The 22,012-nt window shown below is 42.3% G+C and overlaps 1 protein-coding gene and 1 long non-coding RNA gene across 2 annotated transcripts; both read right to left on the bottom strand.

Annotated features, from left to right (window-relative positions):
• Positions 1–6,817: 6,817 nt before the first annotated feature.
• Positions 6,818–8,435, bottom strand: LOC136552969 (uncharacterized). The gene is made up of 5 exons (XR_010782895.1): positions 8,118–8,435; positions 7,847–7,962; positions 7,504–7,523; positions 7,306–7,360; positions 6,818–7,079 (listed from the first exon to the last, which is right to left on the bottom strand). It is a non-coding gene; the product is annotated as an uncharacterized lncRNA (long non-coding RNA).
• A 6,251-nt stretch (positions 8,436–14,686) lies between these two features.
• LOC136552967 (ribonucleases P/MRP protein subunit POP1-like) lies at positions 14,687–20,599 on the bottom strand. Its single transcript, XM_066544548.1, is given in 13 exon segments — positions 14,687–15,110; positions 15,192–15,380; positions 15,723–15,790; positions 15,792–16,013; positions 16,015–16,290; positions 16,609–16,717; positions 17,464–17,924; positions 17,927–18,011; positions 18,113–18,229; positions 18,973–19,202; positions 19,281–19,397; positions 19,518–19,614; positions 20,144–20,599. Coding segments are annotated over 13 exon segments (2,574 nt in total). The 5' UTR covers positions 20,548–20,599; the 3' UTR covers positions 14,687–14,911.
• Positions 20,600–22,012: the final 1,413 nt, after the last annotated feature.

Here is a 22,012-nt window from a genome sequence, read left to right as displayed (position 1 = left end):
TATCTAGAACTACAACATAGTCTAGCAAAGTTTGTTTCATATAAAGTATTTGTGCACAACAAGCACCCGTGGCAATATATTCCGCTTCGGCGGTGGACAAAGCCACACTATTTTACTTCTTTGAGGACCAAGACATAAGTGATCTACCAAGCAAATGGCACCCCTCCGGATGTGTTTTTCTATCAACTTTGCAACCGGCATAATCCAAATCGGAATAGTCAACCAATTCAAATATAGCTCATTTGGGATACCAAAGGCTAATGTTTGGTGTGTGCTTAAGATACCTAGGATTCTTTTAACGCAATCAAATGAGTTTCCTTAGGATTAGCTTAAAATCTAGCACACATACACATACTAAACATGATGTCGAGCCTAGATGTGGTTAAATATAACAAGCTACCAATCATAGAGCGGTAGAGAGTCTAATCAATCGTGTTACCTCCTCATCTAGATCGAGATATCCATTAGTTGGCATTGGTGTCTTGATTGACTTACATTCATCCATTTTGAACCTCTTGAAGAAGATCTTTGGTGTATTTCTCTTGAGAGATGAAAATCCCTTCTCTCATTTGCTTGACTTGAAAATCAAGAAATAATGTAAGCTCTCCAATCATGAACATCTCGAACTCCTTCGACATCAATTCACCAAACTTTTTACAAGAATCTTCATTTGATGATCCATATATGAATATCATCAACATACACTTGACAAATGAAGATATGTCCATCAAGTTTCTTGGTGAATAGTGTGGTGTAGAGCTTTCTAATGGTGAAGCCCTTCTCAATGAGAAAGTCCCAAAGACGCTCATACCAAGCTCTTGGGGCTTGCTTAAGCCCATATAACGCCTTGGACAACCTATAAACATGATTAGGATATCTAGGGTCTTCAAACCCGGAAGATTGATCAATATAGACTAGTTTATTAATAAAGCCATTTAAAAATATACTTTTCACATCCATTTGATATAGTTTTATTTCATAGTGTGATGCATATGCAAGGAGGATACGAATGGCTTCTAGTCTTGCAACCGATGCAAAGATCTCTCCAAAATCCAAACCTTCAACTTAAGAGAACCCCTTTGCAACTAGTCTTGCCTTGTTCCTCACAACAACGCCTTGATCATCTTATTTGTTGTGGAACACCCACTTTGTTCCAATGACTCTTGCACCTTGTGGTCGCTCTTCAAGAGTCCATACTCCATTGCTGGGTGAAGTTGTTCAACTCTTTATGCATGGCGTTTATCTAATCTGGATCTTGAAGAGCTTCTTCTACCTTAGTAGGCTCAAGCAAGAGACAAAAGAGTGATGTTTAATAAACGAAGCAAACTTTTGAGAGCGAGTCATTACTTTCTTTGATGGACTCCCTATAATGAGATCTTGTGGATGAGCTTGTAGTAGAGGTGAATTTCTTCTATCAACCATTTGAGGGGGAGGTTGTGCAGCATCAACATCTTGTGTTTGTACCACCATTTGCTCATGGAAGACATGAGTGTCTTCATTTTCTACTCTTCAATCTTTATCACCATCTTGTGGCATATTTGATGAGAAGGTGGATTGATCACTTGTACATCATCTTCATCATCATTAGGCTTGATGTCTCCAATCGGAATATTCTTCATGGCTTCCCTCAATGGTTCATCACCTACATCATCAAGATTCTCATGTGGTCCTTGGGAGCCGTTAGATTCATCAAATTCCACATCATATGTTTCTTCAACCAAGTTGGTGATATGATTAAATACTCTATATGCTTTGGACTTTGATGAGTAATCAACAAGAAAACCAATATCACAACGTCATTGAAACTTTCCTAGGTGTTGCCGCTTTTTATAGATGTAGCATTTGCAACCAAACACTCTAAAGGAGATGTTCAGCTTCTTCCCATTAAGCAACTCATAAGGTGTCTTGCCAAGAAATTTTTGAAGAAATAGGCGGTTAGATGCATAACATGGGTGATTGATAGCTTCCGTCCATAGAGCTTCGGGAGTGTTGTACTCATCTAGTATTGTTCTTGCAAGAGTGATAAGTGTCTGGTTCTTTTCTCTCAACTACACCATTTTGTTGAGGAGTGTAGGTTGCGGAGACTTTATGCTTGATCTCAACTTCATCACAATAGGCTTCACTGTTTGTGTTGTCAAATTCTTTTTCTATTGTCGCTTCTAATTTTTGTGAGCTTCACTTCAAACTCATTTTGTGCTCTCTTGGCAAACTTCTTGAAGCATGATGCAACTTCGAATTTGTCATAAAGAAAAAATAACCATGTGTATCTTGAATAGTCATCAACAATCACAAGACAATAAAGATTTTCTCCCAAACTCTTGTATATTATTGATCAAAATAAATCCATGTGAAGGAGCTCTAGCACTCTTGTGGTTGATATGAAAGCTTTTGTAGGATGTGTATTTGTAACTTATTTGCCGGCTTGACATGCACTACAAAGCTTGTCCTTTTCAAACTTCACATCCTTCAACCCTCTCACTAAATCATTCTTCATTAGCTTCTTAAGTGAGCTCATCCTGACATAAGCAAGTCTTCTATACCATAGCCACCCAAGTGTTGTTTTGGTGAATAGGCAAGTCTTGAATTAGCATCTTCAGAGGTGAAATCCACTAGATATAGATTGTTGTATCTAAATCCTTTGAATATCACTTGATCATCATCCTTCTTAGATACAACCACTCCCTTCTTAGTGAATAGGCATTGAAAGTCAAGATCACACAATTGTCCAACAGATAGCAAGTTAAAGCTCAATGAAGCAACATATAGCACAATTGAGATTGAATGATCATTTGATATTACCACTTTGCCCAATCCTTTAACTTTACCCTTTGAATTATCTCCAAATATGATTCTTTCTTATCCATCTACTTCTTCATCTAGTGAGATAAATATACGAGGATCACCGGTCATATGTTATGTGCAACCACTATCAATTACCCAATGACTTCCACCGGTCTTGTAGTTCACATACATATAAGAGATTAAGCTTTAGAACCTAAACTTATTGAGGGCCCTTTACCTTCTCAACAAGTGACTTTGCTACCTAAATTTTCTTAGGCCCTATTCTTGTTGGAAGGTTCTAAGAACATGACTTTCATCTTTCCACTAGAATCCTTTCTAAGCATGTAATGAGTATTGAAAGCAAAAGGTCTAGCATGCTTGAGTAAAGGTTATGGTGGTGGAGTTTGGCACTTATGGGCAAAGTGGCCTTCTTGTCCACACTCAAAACACTTCTTTGGCTTTAGCTTTTGTTGTTGTTCTTGAGCTTGAGCCTTCTTCTCTTTATTGCCATGTATCCAATACCACTTCTATTCATCTTCATAACGTGTTCATTAGTAGCTCATTTCGAAGATGCTTGCCTCTTGTGAACTTGCTCAATCTAATCTTGATATGCTCTTTCTCCAACTTAAGCTTCTTATTCTCTTCATTGAGTGTATCATTATTTTTCTCTTCGTTGAGCTTCTTGTTCTCTTCTTTGAGCTTCTCATTTTCAAGAATCAAATCACCACCATGATCAAGTGTTTCTAGCACTATAGTGTTGATGGTTTTGAGCTCTTCAAGATCTTTCTTGAGCTTTTCATTGTCATTCTTGAGCTTGACATACTCATCATAATTATCGGTCTCAACCACTCATTTGCCCTTGCTACTAGAACTTTGCTCAATGCTCTCAATGATCAAATCATCACATGATGTAGCTATATCAATCTTAACAACATCGTTAGTAGCATCATGTGGCTTATTGGATAAAATTTTTTGAGCAATAACAAATTATCATGATTAATCTTAAGATTGGTATATTCATCTTTTAGCATATTATGGCTAGTGATGAGCTCATTGTGTATCCTCTCAAGTTTATCATATTTATCTTTACGCTCTTTCTTAGAAGATTTGAGCTCCTTGAGTTTGGATGACATAACATCATTTGCTTCTCTAAGCTCAACACTAGCCTTTTCGGCTATATCATATTTGACTAAAAGAGAATCATTCTTAGCTTCTAGCTTGTCATTCTTAGCTCTAGTCTTTCTAATGATCTTAGTATATTAATTTAACAATTTAACAAGATCATCATAAGAAGGTGATTCATATTCATCATCATCACTATCACTATCATCATTGTTAGCATCATCATCACCACTACTATCATCATCATTTGATATATTGCGTTCACCTTTGGCCATAAGGCATAGGTGTGTCGAGGATGATGGCGGTGGTGTTGGTGAAGATGATGAAGAGTCAATCATAATGGCGGCCACCTTCTCATTATCACTATCATCATCGGATGAGCAACTTGATGAATCAATGTCCGTGAGTCAATCACCGACGATGTATGCCTTGTCATTCTTCTTTTTCTTGTGGAAGTCCTTGCCATCCTTTTTCTTGTATGGCTTGTTTTTCTTCTTCTCATCTTCTTCTTCATTACTTGAATCATCTTTCTTGCCCTTGTACTTGTTCTTGTACTTTTCTTTCTTGGGCTTTGTGCATTAGTGTGCTAGATGACCAAGCTCTCCACAATTGTAGCAATCCATCTCCAAAATTCGTTTCCTTCTAGAGATAGTGAAGAACTTTTTTTTTCTTACCATCAAACTTGATGTCACTCTTGTTAAGCTTCTTTAGCATCTTGGTGGTTCTTCTCACCATGAGAGCAAGACTTGCATCATCAATTTCATCATCACTTGAGCTCTCATACTCAGCCTTGCTTTGCCCTTCTCTTGGCTAGCTTTTAATGCTAAGTCCTTGTCTTTCTTCTTAGTAAAGGATGAGTCATCTTGTGGTGTGATGTGCTTGTAAGTCTTATGAGCATTGATCTTTCTTAAGATTTATGTTGGTGTAGCGGTGGAAAGATCACCTTGATAAAGCACGGTCACAATATGCCCATATTTGTCAATGGGAAGGACACTCAAGATTTTTCTTACAACGTCGGATGGTTGCATTTGAGTAAGTCCAAGCCCATTGACTTCCTCTACAAGAACATTCAAGCGTGAGTATATTTCATTAGCACTCTCTTTATGAAGCATCTCAAAAGAATTTAACTTTTTCATGATAAGATGATAGTGTTCTTCACACTCACTCTTTGTTCCCTCATGGAGTGCACAAATGTCCGACCATAGTGCATGGGAGTCTTTGTGGTTCCTCACCCGGTTAAACGCATCTTTGCAAAGTCTCTAAAGATGGTGTTTCGAGCCTTTGCATTCCATTTTTCGTAATTGATCTCATCGCTTTGTAGGTGCGTGGGATCCTGATGTTTTGAAAATCCTTGTGAGGTGGCTCTAAGTATACCAACATCTAGAGCTTCTAAATACGTCTCCATGCAGATTTTTCCAATAAGAAAAATCATTCTCCTCAAAGATAGGAGGAGGTCCATCCCCGTGAGACATCTTTCTCTAGACGGTTAAGTCTAATTTCATGAGCACGAGGCTCCGATACCAATTGAAAGGATCAAGATGCCCAAGAGGGGGGTGAATTGGGCAAATTCCAAAATTCTTTGTAATAATTAAACCCTATGGTTAGCCCACTTCACCCCTTGTGTCTAGAAAGTGTTTATATTATTCTACCGTATAAAAGTTTAGCAACCTATGTTCTAATCCTACTCTAACATGACAATTCTATGAATGTAAAGAAAAGAATTGAATTGCTCAAAGTAAATGCTTAAAGTAAAGGGAGAAGGAGGAACATGATGATGTTTTGCCAAGGTATCGGAGAGTCGCCACTCCCCACTAGTTCTCGTTGGAGCACCCGCGTAAGGATGTAGCTCCCCCTTAATCCACGCAAGGATCAAGTGCTCTCTACGGATTGATTCATTGACACTCCGTCACGGTGAATCACCCACAACCGCTCACAACTTGAGTTAGGTCATCCACAAGCTCCATCGGATGATCACCAAGCTCCTAATCACCACCAAACCGTCTAGTTGATGGCGATCACCAAGTGTAACAAGCACAAACTCTCACTTGACCACGACAAACCTAATGAGAAGGGTAGATGCACACTTTGCTACTCTTGCTTTCACTAATGAGGCCTCTCTCTTAGATTCTCAAATCTCAATCACCTCACTAGGACCTCTCTCTTTTTGACACTCTCAAGGGTGTTTCTCAGCTGTTGAAGTGAGCAAAAGTCATCCCTTGAGTGAATAGGGGAAGTATTTATAACCCCTCATTCAAAATGAACCATTATGTGCCTCTGCGGGGTGATCGGACGCTCCGGTCAAGGTGACCGGATGCTCTGGTCAGTTCTCCCCGTAGCCGAGCAGTTAAGTTGTGATCGAACGTGTTCGGTCACAAAAACTGCCATCTGGAACCTTACTGATGTTGACCGAACGCTAGAACCCAGCGTCCGGTCACTTTGCTGCATAGCGTCCGATCAGGATTTTTCTCTCTCTGATCCCTTACTGGAGTCGACCGGACGCTGGCACCCAGCGTTCGGTCACTCACCACTCAGCGTCCGATTGCGTCCAGACGACTTCACCTTGATCAAATGAACTGACCGGACTCTGCGCCAGCGTCCAGTCACACCGGAACCAGCGTCCGGTCAACATTTGACCCTCCATTCACTTCCAACTCGTAATCATATATGAATGAAGTTTGCTCCAATTGATCTAAGGGCTTTTTAGGAACTACCTAATGCTAGATTTGACAAATGTGCACCACACCTAACCCACTAGACTCATCTAGGTCAAGCTATCCGTCCATACCCCCTTAATAGTACGGCCAAAGGAAAAAACAAAGTCCTAAACTACTTTAAGTATCTCTTCAACACCAAATGATACTTAAAACTAGTCCATCCTTAACCTTGTCGTCCATCCTTTAAAAACCAAAACGATTTTTATCATAGGGGCATGACAACCATGATTGTCCAATCAATTGCCATTATCATGACCTAAATTAATTGCATCTGCAAAACACACGTTAGTCACAGTAATCTCGTATTATCATTAAATATCGAAATCCAACTAGGGGCCTAGATGCTTTCAACACCGACGACGAGCTCCTCCTCCCCCTATCGCCACATGAATCGATCATTTCATCCATGTTACTGCAAGTGCCTGGAGACGAAAAACACTCCCAGGATCCAATCATCTCATGCTGTAAATGCAAGAAACAGGATAATAGGAAAGTGAAGTATTCCATTAGTGATCAGTGAAATGTAATGGTTAGTTAGCTAGACCTATCTAGTACATGTACCACAAATTCAGTAAAGCTATTTACTCAACCAAAAAAAAACATTATGTAAGTCAGCAGGATATGACAACAATGTTCAGCTTGTCAATGTCGACAAAAAAACATCTAATGAAATAAGGGATAGGTGTACCTTGACCTGGTCAATGTCGACACCGTCTTGTTGAAGAACAACTGAGCTGCCAGACCTACACCACCACGCCAAGAAGTGGATCACCATGTACAGCACAAGTAAGCAAAGACAAACCGACACCTATTGCTCTGCGCAGATGCATGGATACCACAAAATGCCATAATATTTCAAGATGGATTTCATAGTTAGCCCACCCACCCCACCACAAAACTCTGTCCCTACAAAATAAAAGACAACATGGATAACGTTAGCATCTCCAAATCATACAATGCAATCTGTGATTAATTAAATTGTGTTAAATCTATCCATGATCACCTAATAGCTATCCATTAACTGACAATGAATAGCTTCTATATTTTTTTAATTCAGACTGGAGAAGAGAAACTAAAAAAATCGAAACAATGCATGCAAAGGCATCCTCAAATCAGGTTTCCGTTCACATGTACTACTCCAAAAACAATTGCATAATAAACAATATTAAATAAAGGTTTTTTAACATCAATTATTCCTATGCAATGGAATTAAACGTGAATGTGCTCACCAGAGACAGGATGCAGGTTTTGCTGAACGTGAGCCGGACCTTCACCTTGGACGGCAATGGTGTTCTGGATATGGCCAACGATGTTTTAGGTCAGCGACGATCTGGTACATCTCGATCTGCACCATCCGGAAAGTGAATGAAATCCACAGGAGTAACCAAATTCAAGGTACGGGCACCCAGAACGAGCATAGCGACAGAACTGGAAATAAAAGTGAACGGCCGGAATCAAATCACGCCGCGGCAACAGAGAGGGGAGGAGAAGACCCCGTACCTGCCGCGCTTGAAGTTCTTGCATAGCTCTTGCGGCGCGCGTCCCTGCGTTGACGACCGCGAAGAGGGAGCAGAAGACGGCGGCGGCCGCGACGGCGGGCAGCAGCAGCAGGCCGGCCCTGCGGCGGCCGACCAGCCGCAGCACGCGTCCCTGGCGGCGCGCAGCCCTTGCGGCGCGCGTCCCTGCCGGCGTGATGGTGCGGGAGAGAGGGCGTCGAGGAAAGGGAGCGTGACTGCGGGAGAGGAGGCCGTCGAGGAGAGGGAGCGTGGCCTCGGGGAGAGGGAGAGCGGGCGTTGGGGAGAGGGAGAGTCGCGCCGTCGCGCGTGGGGTGTGCGCGGGAGGGGAACGAGGGTGAGTGATGACGTTTAGTCAAGCAATCTGATCCGTCGGATTTGAGCGAGCAAGAGAAAATAGAGGTTACAATGGATCTCGTCTTTTAAAGGTCGGTGGTTTTGGGTGTATTTTTAGGTGCACTTAGAAGAATTAATGATTGTGATGAACAATTTTCTGTCTGGCTTTAGGAAAGTTTTATCGGTGCATTGTATGTGTTAGATTAGAGATGTGGTAGAGATAAAACAAAGCGTCACATGGAATTACTCACACCTATTTCCTCCTTCGGCCCCGTTCGCTTGTCTTAAAAATGGTTTGTTTGGCTTCTTTTTTCAGTTGGAATAGTGTTTTTCTCTCACAACAATTCAATCGGAACAGTATTTTTCAGTCAGTTTCAACCAAGTTTCAGACCAGCGAACAAGGCCGAAATTACAATCATCACTCCATTAGAATCAGAATCAGGCGCGACAATTTATTAATACCTGACAGGCAACTGGCATGCATGTGTGAAATGTTTGTGGATGACCTCTCAAGAACAAATTTTTTTTAGAGGGGTGAAAAAATCCACTTTAGTTTCATGGATGTGTAGCCAAGCCTACTTTTTTTTTTCTATAGCTAGTAAATATATCCGTACATTGCAACGAAACATTTCGCTTGTTGCATGGTTAACAGGGTGACTCGCTGCTAGAAGATTTTTATGCAATGATCGCGTCGTCCAGATCCATCCATCAGCAGGGGCAGAGTGGGCGACGGCGCGCAGCGCACAACAGGCTGACCGCTGAAGGCTCAATAAAAAAAATAGGTAGCTAACCCATACATTTGCATGTGTCTGTCCATTCTTCTTCTATTCAAATGATTGAAGCTAAATATTTTATGACCTTATTCTACATTTCGTCCTGGGCCCTCAAATTCCTAGGGACAGCCCTGGCGTTGCCTATTCTGATATGAATCAGACTCTGGTCTTATTTAGATGCCATCTAAATTTTAAGTTTTTTCATTCTCTCTTCATCACATCAATTTTTAGCCACTTGCATAGAGTATTAAATGTAGGTAAAAAAATAACTAATTACACAGTTTAGTTGAAAATCATGAGATGAATCTTTTGAGCCTAGTTGGTCCACGATTGGATAATATTTGTCAAATAAGACGAAAGTGGTACTATTTATCGGGTTCACTTTTTTTGCAAAGTGAACGAGGCATCTGTGTTGCGGCTAGAAGTGAGCGCGTGTTTAGTTCCCACCCAAAATCTAAAAAAAGTGCTACAGTGACCATCACATCGAATCTTGCAATACATATATGGAACATTAAATGTAGACGAAAAAAAACTAATTGCACAGTTTGGTTGAAAATTGCGAGATAAACGTTTTGAGGCTAATTAGTTCATGATTGAACACTATTTGTCAAATAAAAACGAAAATGCTACTGTAGCCAAATTTCCAACTTTCACCAAACTAAACACGGTATGTTTCAATGCGTCTTGGAATCAAATTCCATACCTTGGCTACAAGCGCGTTATTCTAATTCGTTCACGAGTCGTGAGTATGTTGTCACGAACTGGACAGAGGTGTGCTGGGGCATTGTGAATGAAAAGTAAAAATAAGACGGACAAAAGAAACCACTCTAACTTCAATATAGATATATCTGTGGGAAATACCATGCACTGCATGCAACAGTTAAATCTTTTCTTAAAGAAAACCATTTGGCCATAAGGAGGGTGCCATGCATAATATATAAGCCACGGATGTAGAGGCAAGGAGGAAACCAGACGGGGGAGTCGGGGATGCAAGAGGTGGGATAGTTTGGGAATGACTATTTTATTCCCTACGCCAAAGGGCCTCTAATCCAACTGGTTAGAGCGTCCCGGTGGCATTTCTCAGGTCCTGGGTTCGACTTACCGTGGGAATGAATTTCAGACTGAGATTAAAAAAATCCCCTCGTCTGTCCCACGCCAAAGCACAGGTCTAAGGACCAGCCTGTTCTCACAGGGCGACGGTGCCGCTGTGTAAGGGTGGGGCAGGGGTTCGGGGGTTTTCTGGGTTTACGTGAGAATGTCTTCTTCTTAATACAATGTCTGGGGGTGGTCATACATGTTAAACATAGAAGTGTGTAATCTATATTTAGTAAGAGATCATCTATATTTGGAGTTGTGTCTCCTGATTGTCGTGTCCCATTGGTCACGCTTGTAACCTTCCATGTATGCGATCTTCTATATATATGAGTGGTCATGACCCATAGAGGTCATCCAGCGCCAATTACATTAACATGGTAGGTCCCGGGATGCCTGAAACCTCACCAGGATTGGCGTCGACACTCCCTGCCTCTCCCGTGTCCCCTACGGCACGCACAGAGGCTGCTGCTGGGATGTCATCTGCCGGCCCATCATCACCAGCATCGCTGCAAACTATGTCACCGAGCATCCGGCTTGAGGCCGTGCACGACTCAGAGGTTCCTGCACCGGCTCCTCCTGCCCACAAGTATGGCACGCGCTTAAGCCACAACATCCAGAAGCCCAAGGTTCGTACGGTTACTTATTCTGCCATTCGGACTTCAGATACAGAGCCTACATCGCATGTTACTGCTATGGCACACCCCCTTTGGAGGTCAGCAATGAATGATGAATTTCAAGCACTTGTCAAGAACAAGACTTGGCATCTGGTTCCTCCACGTGCTGGCCTTAATGTCATTGATTGCAAGTGGTTTTTCAAACTGAAGCACAAAGCTGATGGCTCCGTTGATCGCTATAAAGCACGATTGGTCGCCAAGGGCTTCAAGCAGCAGTATGGAGTTGATTATGATGATACATTCAGCCCGATAGTGAAACCTACCACTATTCGAGTCTTATTGTCTCTTGCAGTCTCCCGTGGTTGGTTTCTTCGACAGATTGATATTCAAAATGCATTCTTACATGGCCATCTTCAAGAGGACGTCTATATGAAACAGCCACCTGGTTTTGTTGACTCATCTCATCCTACTTATCTTTGCAAGTTGGACAAGTCATTATATGGCCTCAAGCAGGCCCCGCGTGCCTGGTTTTCTCGTCTTAGTACCAAACTATTACAACTGGGGTTTCAGGCTTCTAAGGCTGATGTTTCTCTTTTCATGTTCAACAAAGGTGGCCTTCAGATGTATATTCTCATCTATGTTGATGATATTATTATTATGAGCTCTTCGTCATCGGCTACGGATTGTCTACTCATTCAACTTGAAGCTGAGTTTGCGGTGAAAGATCTTGGCACTCTTGGATATTTTCTTGGCATTGAAGTACATTATACTTCTACTGGCCTCATCTTGAGACAACACAAATACATCCAAGACCTGCTGCAGCGCACAAATATGGCCTCCGCTAATAGTGTTCCAACACCTATGCTTCCCAATGACAAGTTACTCTTAAAAAGTGGCGACCCTCTCTCAGCTAAAGATACTACACGCTATCGCAGTGTTGTTGGAGCTCTCCAATATTTGTCTTTCACTCGCCCTGATATCTCCTTCTCTGTCAACCGAGTATGCCAATTTCTGTCAGCACCAACGACGGCTCATTGGGCGGCAGTAAAAACGCATACTGCGTTATCTTCATTCCACGTCTGATATGGGGCTATGCGTCACTAAATCTGGGTCTTTATTGCTAAGTGCGTTCTCTTATGCCGATTGGGCCGGGAACCCAGATGATCGGCGCAGTACAGGTGGCTATGCTATTTTCTTTGGTGGCAATCTGGTTTCTTGGAGCTCTCGCAAACAACCAATTGTTTCTCGCTCAAGCACAGAGGCTGAATACAAGGCCGTCGCTAATGCTACCGCTGAAGTAATATGGATACAAGTGTTGCTAAGGGAACTTGGGATCTCTCAGCTTCGGCCACCGTCCCTATGGTGTGACAACATTGGTGCCACTTATCTCTCTGCCAATCCCATTTTTCATCGTTGCACGAAGCATGCCGAGGTTGATTATCATTTTGTTCGTGAACTGTTGCCTCTCGCCAAATCGACGTTCGCTTCATCTCATCAAAGGACCAGGTGGCCGACATCATGACTAAGCCGCTCCCGGTTACTCCATACTGCAATTTACGGCGCAATCTGAACCTAGTCTATCACCGTCCAGATTGAGGGGGGTGTTAAACATAGAAGTGTGTAATCTATATTTAGTAAGAGATCATCTATATTTGGAGCTGTGTCTCCTGATTGCTGTGTCCCATTGGTCACGCTTGTAACCTTCCATGTATGTGATCTTCTATATATATGAGTGGTCATGACCCATAGAGGTCATCCAGCGCCAATTACATTAACAATACCCTCGCAGGTCTAGTTTTTATTTTATTCCCTACCTTATGGCCTGACATTGTGTAGCAAGTGATATAACTATGGTGCACTATGACACATGGCCCATGTATAGACCACTTGGTCAACATACATCGCTCTTGCCCTTATGCATGATAAGATGCATGTGGCTTCAAATTTTCTTGCCACTCTTTGCACACTTGCATTGTCTAAAGTTAATTGTAGTGAATTATAACCAGGAACCATACAATCCCTATAGCCATATATATGTTGTCATATGTGTGGAAGTATCATAATATAATGGGTGGTTTAAATTTATGATTGAATTTACATTGCACTCGATCGATATACACCGAGCATCATGCATGTTCTCCGTATACTCTCTCCGTCCCAATATAAGGCCCTGTTTGGTTGAGCTGTGGCTGTAGGAAAAAGCTGTTGTGGGCTGTGAGCTGTAGGGAAGCTGCTGTGGGCTGTGAGCTGTAGAAAAGCTGAAAGCTGTTTGGTTAAACAAGTATAAAATATACCTTCTATCTTTATCTCTCTTGAAACAACTATGGAAGAGCTTTTTATTTCATCAATTTTGAAAAGCAGAAAGCCAAAAGCCAAAAGCAGAGTCAAACCAGCTTTCAAAAATGTACTACGGAAAAGCAGCTGCTTCTGAAAAAGCAGCCTCCAAAAGCAGCCCCTTTAGTTGGGCTTTTGGCTTTTGGGGCCAAAAGCCAAAGCCAAAAGCCCAACCAAACAGGGCCTAAGGTCCTGTTTGGTTGAGCTGTGGCTATGGAAAAAAGCTGCTGTGGGCTGTGAGCTGTGGGAAAGCTGCTGTGGGCTGTGAGCTGTAGAAAAGCTGAAAGCTGTTTGGTTAAACAAGTATAAAATATACCTTCTATCTTTATCTCTCTTGAAACAACTATTGAAGAGCTTTTTATTCCATCAATTTTGAAAAGCAGAAAGCCAAAAGCCAAAAGCAGGGTCAAACCAGCTTTCAAAAATGTACTACGGAAAAGCAGCTGCTACTGAAAAAGCAGCCTCCAAAAGCAGCCCCTTTGGTTGAGCTTTTGGCTTTTGGGGCCAAAAGCCAAAGCCAAAAGCCGAACCAAACAGGGCCTAAGTGTCATTAAGGTATTTGTGCCGCTCAAGCTTTCTTAAGTTTAACTATTTTTGTAGAAAATATTAATAACATATGTATCTTCAAATAAGTTTATTATAAAAATAGATTCAACGATCTATCTAATGATACTAATTATGTATTATAAATATTATTAGTTTCTTGTTCTATTTGATCAAAGTTTAAAAAAGTTTGACTCCTTGGAAAATGAGAATAACACCTACTTCGGGACGGAGGGATGCATTTAGGCCTATCTTAGTGGAAGGTTTTCATTCATAGTTACCAATACTGTCTCGTCTTGAAAACAATGAAATAAAGTCTCCCACTGAGACCGGTCTTATAAGCACAGGTGGGTGGGTACTGCTAGGTACTGTGGTTCATGCGACGCATGTAGATGTAGCTATAGAGCGTAATTATGATGTCTGTTATTGATGAAGACAGCACTGTTTAGACCTGAGTCAGTTGTTAAATGACTCGTGTTTCATGCGTGCACGTACGCGTCTTGCATTGTTAAACACCTTTAGCAAGCTTGATGGTGTTCGTTCTCGTCGTGGTGTCTTTTCTCCCCGCAAAAAAAGAAAAAAAAAGAAAAAGTGGTGTCTTTTCTCCATTTCTTTTAAGTTTATTAGAGGCAAGATGTGACGGTGTGTCGTGTACATGCATGCAAGTGGACTCAACTCAAATAGTCTTCAATTCGACTTTTTTTTTTGGCAAAGTCTTCAGGCAGAACCGTGCACACAGAAACACGAAGAACTAGTATTGGGTTGGGCTTGCAGGATTCATGCTGCTCTACTGCGCCTGCCGACGATGCTCTACGCGGCAAATGTACTTTCTAGCTGACATGTCGCCCCAACAAAAGGAAAGGCACATGATGCTGGACACCAATACAGCATTTTTAACCATTCTGCTACGCACAATGCATAACTTAAGCAATGCACCTCTGGAGTCACAAGTATCTACCCACAAAGAAAAAAGATCATAGACAAAATTGCAGTGACACGGTTTTAATGTCAGTGGCGGTTCAGTGCTAGCAGCAGATTTCGACAATGGATGGATGAAACCCAACACAACATCAACAGGTTCCCAACTACAGAAACTCCAGGTCTGATTCCTGATGCTCCAGGACGATCGTGGCCAGCGCTCGTCGGTATGCAGCCGATCTTGCGTTCCTGACAAGGACGCAGATCTCCCGGCTCTGCAAGTTTTCATGGGCCCATTGCTGTCGCCTCAATACTGCCAGAAGCTTTGCCTCGCAGAATGCGACCGCAACTGCGTCTTGCCCGTTACTGCGATAAGTGAAACAAAGTGTACTCCCAAGTTACTACTAGACGACAGTTTGGATGGGAAGGGAGATGGAATAGTAGTACCTTCCATGGATGAAACCGCTGGTCACAAAGCCTATCGGCCACCTGAAAGCTTCCCGTGCGGTGTCATCTGTAGGCAACTTAAGGCTGCTGGCACTAGGATCAAACCAGGCGAAATAGGAACTAACATGGGACTGAGGAAGCTGGAGTTCCCATTTTTCTATGCATTCTTCCTCTTCTTCTTCCTTTGATCTGTTCCATGCATGAAATGAGCTTATCAGTTTCTTTAAATATATTTTTTTCTTTCCTATTACCACCTTGGAAAGGATACTGCAGGAAACAGATTACAGAACAAGATGTATTTAGCCAATGCTCAAAGCAAGCAAGTGTTGTGTCAAAATACCAAAGTGTCCTCAAGATTGCTAAGTACACATCAAACAGGAATAAAGTACATATTATTTCTGTAATATATATGAACGAAAATAGCATCTTACAGTCAATTCAAGAAAAGTACTCGTATGCTCTCTTGATATTAACCAAGAAAGAAATAGCATTTCTTTGACAATATGTATTAAAAGGACACGGGATATTGACCTGATTTTCCAAGCTGAAAGATCTGAAGGAAATGGGGCACAAACGACAGCACCCTCTTCGAAAGAACCTTACCTTGAAAGCTCGGATCAGAACCCTTGTAAGGCATAATTCACTCGTGAATCGTGCCATTTTGACAGTGTCATTAGAAGCTAAGTTGGGTTGATCAGAATCCACTTTCATGTCAGATGATGAACTCAGATATTTCAAATCAAAATCTTCCACATATTGTCTCAACATTTGGGTGGTTCTTGGCACATGAAGTTGCAAGGATGCAACATTTGCTTGCGATGGCTTCTGCATCTCCAGATTTGGAATGTACAGACGAGTTTTTAGGTAATGTCATATTAGCCCGCACTAAGTCGTCTACTTCAAGAACACCCAATATGTCATCATCTTTATGAAAACAAGTCATGATACAGTGCCATAAAGGAGGCACAGGAACGCTTGGAGGTCTCTTGGCAACAGGGCAGCGCTCAGCTACTTTATCAAAACCAGCAGCTTCTTTGGATGCATATGATGCATATGCTTTGCTGTCTGGATAATCATAAGGAAAGCATGGCATTCTGAACTGCATAATGGATATATCAATGCATTAGTAGTGTTTAAGATAATAAAAAAAATGGTGCTACTAAACCTACTGTGCACTCCTTGATGGACAAATTTGACATTTACTGACTCTGCCAACAAAAGGTAAGATCTCACCACTAGTTCATTCTCATTGTATTTCATATATGGATAGCTTTGTTGCTAAGTTGAACAATTGCAATAACAGTTTGATAAAATTAAGGCTTCATCAATAGTTGTCCATTCAAGAAAAAACCAGTGATAATTGGAAGGAAGCTACTGGCTGATAATTAGCTTCTAGTTGTATTACACATGCAAATACCTTTGCTGCAATCCACCGTCTCTCTCTTAAGCCAATTGCATGGGCACCATGAGATACTAGAAAGAGCCAGAAAGGTTTCACCCAACTCAAAGGTAGAATGATGGACCACCTGTATATTCATTCAATGTGGACAATAAGACAAACTCATTAGCAGGCTTACATGATGACAATATATAGTATATAAACCACAACTTTTCATCATTTGAAAGGTTACTGCACCAACTCACTAGGCAAACCGTAATAGCACATTATATAGGAATTCAAGACATAAAATAGAGTTCAAAAATCAAAACTCATGATAACTGATCTAGATTATATTTCTCGACATGAAGGAGGTATGACTGCCCCCACAGCATTCCAATAAGAAGACCTTCTCACCAGGCAGAGAACCCCCCCGCCCCACCCTTACACAGCGGAATCCGTTGCCCAAGTGAGAATTGAGACAGGCCTTAGACCTGTGCTTTGGTTTATGGGGCGGACGAGGGGATTTTTTTACCTCAGCCTGAAATTCGCTCCCACGGGGAGTCGAACCCAAGACCTGAGGTATGCTACTTAGACGTCCTAACCACTAGGCTAGGCGCCCTTTCGCATCTAGATTATATTTCTTCTAAGAAGCAAAACCAAAAATAACTTAAATCTGAAACGAACATGAGATACATAGACTCAGGTGTCATGATAGGAGGGGCAAACTCATAATTAGGAAGCAACATGGGGCAACCATGCAAATGCCCTTCCTTTATATAATGGGACAATATATAGGATAGCATAGAAGTCAACAATTTCTTCATATGCTCTTGCAAGCAGGACATCTAATGTAGTAATGTGACATCTTCAAGGACAAAAGATAGGCCTTACCCTAGAGCAGGCATTCCCTCTCTGGCATGTTTCAAAAGAATAACCGGGCAGGATCGAATGAAGTTATCCTTCTCTTGGGTTGTTCGCCCTTGATCATTTCCTGAATCCAAGTAGAAAAACTTCATACGTTCACAGTGCTTCTCCTTACAAAGAACCTCATCTGACACAGGAGGATTTATGCTTTGCCTGGAGTCCCACAGTTCCCTACAGTCAGAAAGGAATATATCATGCTTCCCAGGGTGCATCCACATCAATGGCAACATATTTGCAACCTCTGATGACGCCTCATTAGCATTTGGGGCTACATCTTCCTCCAAAACTTTGCTCTGCTTGTCAAGGGAGGCTAATTTAGAAGAATCTGTTCCGTTGACTGAAACTTCTCTGGGGTCATGAACTACCATGGATAGTATAGCACCAGGCTGAAGAATGTCAGCATTATCAATGACAGGATGCTTTCGAAAGATGAGGGACAGGTAAGGGAATCTAGGGGAGTATCAGTTGATGCAGAGATATCACTTGTATCTGATACCATATTGATATTACTTGAACTGCATTGTTAATAAAAAAGACATAAATTAGCATGCCTTGGCACCTTTGTTTTCTCACTGGTAACAGTAACTTAGTTCCCTAAAAAGAAGAAGAGACTTACTTGGTTGGATGCAAAATCTTCTTAAGAGATTGCATAGCCTTGCATCCATTGACTTCCAATCTTGCAATTTTTCCCTCTAATGAGCAACATTTGACAACACCAGCGGAATCTTGGAATCTGTAGTAGCAGGGTAGGATATTATATGGTGAGATGAAAGCAGGAACCCTAGTATTACAAGGACGAAACTTGCTTCTAGTAACTGTTACGCAGTAGTAAGGATTATATTGCACAAGGTAAATTATGCTCACCAAATAGCATCTTCATTCCTACATTCAGATCATAAAAGCAGCAATTTCTAAAGTGCTTACTGCTTAGGTACTGAGCAGGTGGATGTTTCTCATTAGGATATAAAAACTGGTGAATGATACCTTCAATCCATGAAAATGACTAAAATGACTAGTATTTTCTGGTCAACAGCTTCAAAACACAAGCACTCGAACTCATCTGTTTGTTTAGCGAAGCTAACCAACAATAAAAAAAAGGCACGAGGTCTTCTTTTTGTGCATTCCTCCTATTAAACACAAATTGCGGTGCATCCTGTATTTTCTGTGAGTAGTTTGCACTTTAATCTGAATAGGAAGTGCAAATACAGTTCTACTTGGAGTCATGTATTTGTGCTGGTTAAAAATAAAAAAGAGTGACAAAAAAGTATTCTACATAACTTACATCTCCCTTGAATATCCACACACTCGCACTAAAAGTACAAGTTCTCTACAAATTAGTGAAACTACCAATTCAAGGAGCGAACTACTTAAAAAACTATTTTCAAATTTTGGCGTACTGAAATAAGTTCCTCCTTTGCCCTCCAAACAAACCTGAAAACTGCAAGGTTAAAGCCTTACATAAGAAATTGAGGAAGCACCTGTCTCTCACATGCAAATCTTATCACACTAATCCCTTCATCGAGTGCAGCGGGATGAATCCATATCCACAACTGGCGTCGTGAGGAATTGCCGCTTTCGTCGTGAATGCTGTGAGAAGAGCATGGATCTCCTTCAATCTCAGATTTGTCATCTGCTCTTGAGAATGGACGCCACATATACGTTACTGGTCCAACAATTTGAGAATGCATACTCCTAACATCCCAAAGCTGGAAAGAACAATTAAGTCACAGTTGTCACTTTAAACTACTTGTACCCCATACTGTCTGTGGTGAACATGTAAATACCATAGCATTCTCATAGCAAACACCTCGCATAACTTGATCTTGTAGATGCTTCAAATCAGGTGTTTTTTCTGCAGGAGACGGGCGCAGAACCATTCTGAGAATGGATAACAGGGCGTCCTGGAGTGAGCACAGTCAGTAAGATTGTTGAACCATTGAAGATGAAAAGCCAATCATAACAGCTAGCAGAGGATGGGGAAAATTACAAGCAAGCAAGGGAAAGAGAACAGGAGCATGTACCTCTGGACCATCTAGCTCAATTGGAATGAAGTAGCCAGCATCATGGACAGTCGTGCCATTTTTCAGACGTTTGAGAACACTCCTTGAGCCCCTCCCCCTGGGAATGTATAAGTATAACCATGTTAGGGCAACAAAGTTTCAATTACACCACGAGCATCTACATATCCACAGCATACAAATCTGGGGAATGGAGTAAAGAATTTCCTCCTCTCCTATTAACAGATGCAGCAGACAGTGAAAGGTACCAGATTGACCATCTCACAACATACATGTGTTTCAGATTGTCTAGCTTCCTCTACCAGGACTGCCCATGTATTAAGTAAAGATTGAACCCACATTACTACTCTATGAAACAACAAAAAAGACACACAACCTCTTCGTTGTCAATAGTTTTTATTTTTTAGGCAAAACTCTTCGTTGTCAATAGTAAAGATAGGCAGGACCTTTTGCAATTAGACAAATACAATTTCAGAAAGAATTACTCTTTCGTTGTGCAGTAGGATCGGGGGAAAAACTGCACGGGCGGCACTACTACCAATCTACTAAGGAGCAAACAACTTAAAAATACTGCTTTCTTTTAAGATGGCAGCCAATTGAAGCGGAAAAAATACACCGCCATTGCTCACCTCCCCTGGGCACCGACGGGCAAGATGAATCCCCACCGCCTCTCCATGGAGAACCTTTTCGCATACCACAGGTGCGTGCGCAGCCGCCGCGCACCGTCGCCGGCGACCGAGAACCCCTCCGCGGGGTTGCCGGCGAGCTCCAGCCGCCGCCTCACCCTCCTCGACTGTTTCCGCGCCGGGAGGCCCCCGTCGTCCCCGGTGCCAACCTCTCCGGCTCCGCGGCGGCGGCGCTTGTTGGGGAGGTGCCCTGTGGTGCGGCGGCGCGCGGAACGGGGCTGTTGCCGGCCGCCGGCGTCGTCGAGTCGGGACGAGACGGCTGCGTAGAGGGAGCGGAGCTCGCCGGCGCGGGCGGCCGCGAAGCGCCGCACCTCGAGCTGCCGCGGCGGCGGCGGCACACCGGCCATCGAGGGGGAGGGTTTTGCGAGGGCTTCTTCTGCGACTTGTTTGGTTGACGGCGGCAACTCGATTTTTCTTCCTTTCTTTTCTTTTTTTTTTTGGGTTCTTTTTTTAGCAGAGAAACTGATTTTTTTTAACGCAAGATTTTTCTTTTTTTAGTGATAGCGCGATTGGAGATGAGACGTTGTGATGGAGGCCCGGCCCAATGCACTCGGCTTCCTGCAATCCAGCTGGTTGCTGCTCTCCTCCGGCCCAGACCACTGCACAGCACACCTGATGCGGTTGCGTGTAGTACTCCCTCCATCCATTAAAAAAAAAAGTACTCCCTCTGTCCTCAAAACGGAACGTGTTTCGAAGCTAGAAACCTATGTTTTTTTGACAAAGGAGTATGTATTCCCTCCGTCCAAATACAACTATGGATCATGTGCCGATTAAAGTGATTCACGTTTGACTAAGCTTCACGTTTATGACTTATATATATTTATTTTGAAAATATATTTTATAATTAATCTAATGATATCAGAGGCCGATTTAAGACCCGACCACCCAGGGCACTTGCTCGGGCTCAGTGTTGCAGACTTTGGCCTCGTTCGTTTGAAGGAATTCTAGAGAAATCTGAATAAATTTGGAGGAATTTATAAGAAAAAAATACTGTTTCAGATGAAAAAAGAAGCAGATCAAGCTGGGTTTAGGGACACGCGAACGGGCCTTTTTTTCTTTGATAACGGCTGCTGCAGACCTTGAAGACGCTTGTAGCTTATTCGCTGGTTTATTTCTAGGCTGATAAACTTGGATAGTGCTGGTTTGTTGTGAAAAAAAATATTGTACCATAATGAATAAGCCATGACTGAAACCAACAAGCGACCAGGCCGTTGAACTATATGGTCAAAACAACTTTTGTTTGTGTATATGGTGCATGGATTCGATGCATACATCAGCTATGCTTAGGCTTGTCCGGGCTTCCAAAAGTTCCTGCCTCCGCCATTGAAGGATATGTTTTTTTATTGCCTCTCCTCTAGGTATAGCCGTAGCATCTGTTCGTACACACGCACACCCACTCAACACACGTACACTACTCACATCATCCGTGTACAAACAAACCTATAACTACACACAGATCTGAAGACCGCGTCCTTCTTGGAATCACCGAAATCCACCGATTTCGTAGGCGATGGGCACGTCACGATCCCATTGTGACATCACGCGTGAGAGGCAGAAAATCCCAGAAAAATCCCGGGCAACGGTGAGGCACACGAGTCGATCAGGGATCAAACTCAGATGGGCTGCTCGCACGCCGGCGCAGCTAGCCAACCGAGCCTTGCTCGGTCCTCGAAGGATATGTATTTGATATCATAAGTATTGATACTTTTTTATTTATAATTAGTCAAATATGACACCGTACTTGAATTGCATTCTTTCTTAAAAAGGGGAGAACCTATATAGCACAAGTCTACCCGACAAGGCAAGTACCTT

Source organism: Miscanthus floridulus, chromosome 4, assembly GCF_019320115.1.
Source record: "Miscanthus floridulus cultivar M001 chromosome 4, ASM1932011v1, whole genome shotgun sequence".
Lineage (NCBI taxonomy): Eukaryota > Viridiplantae > Streptophyta > Magnoliopsida > Poales > Poaceae > Miscanthus > Miscanthus floridulus.
This window is presented reverse-complemented; position numbering and strand designations above follow the sequence as displayed.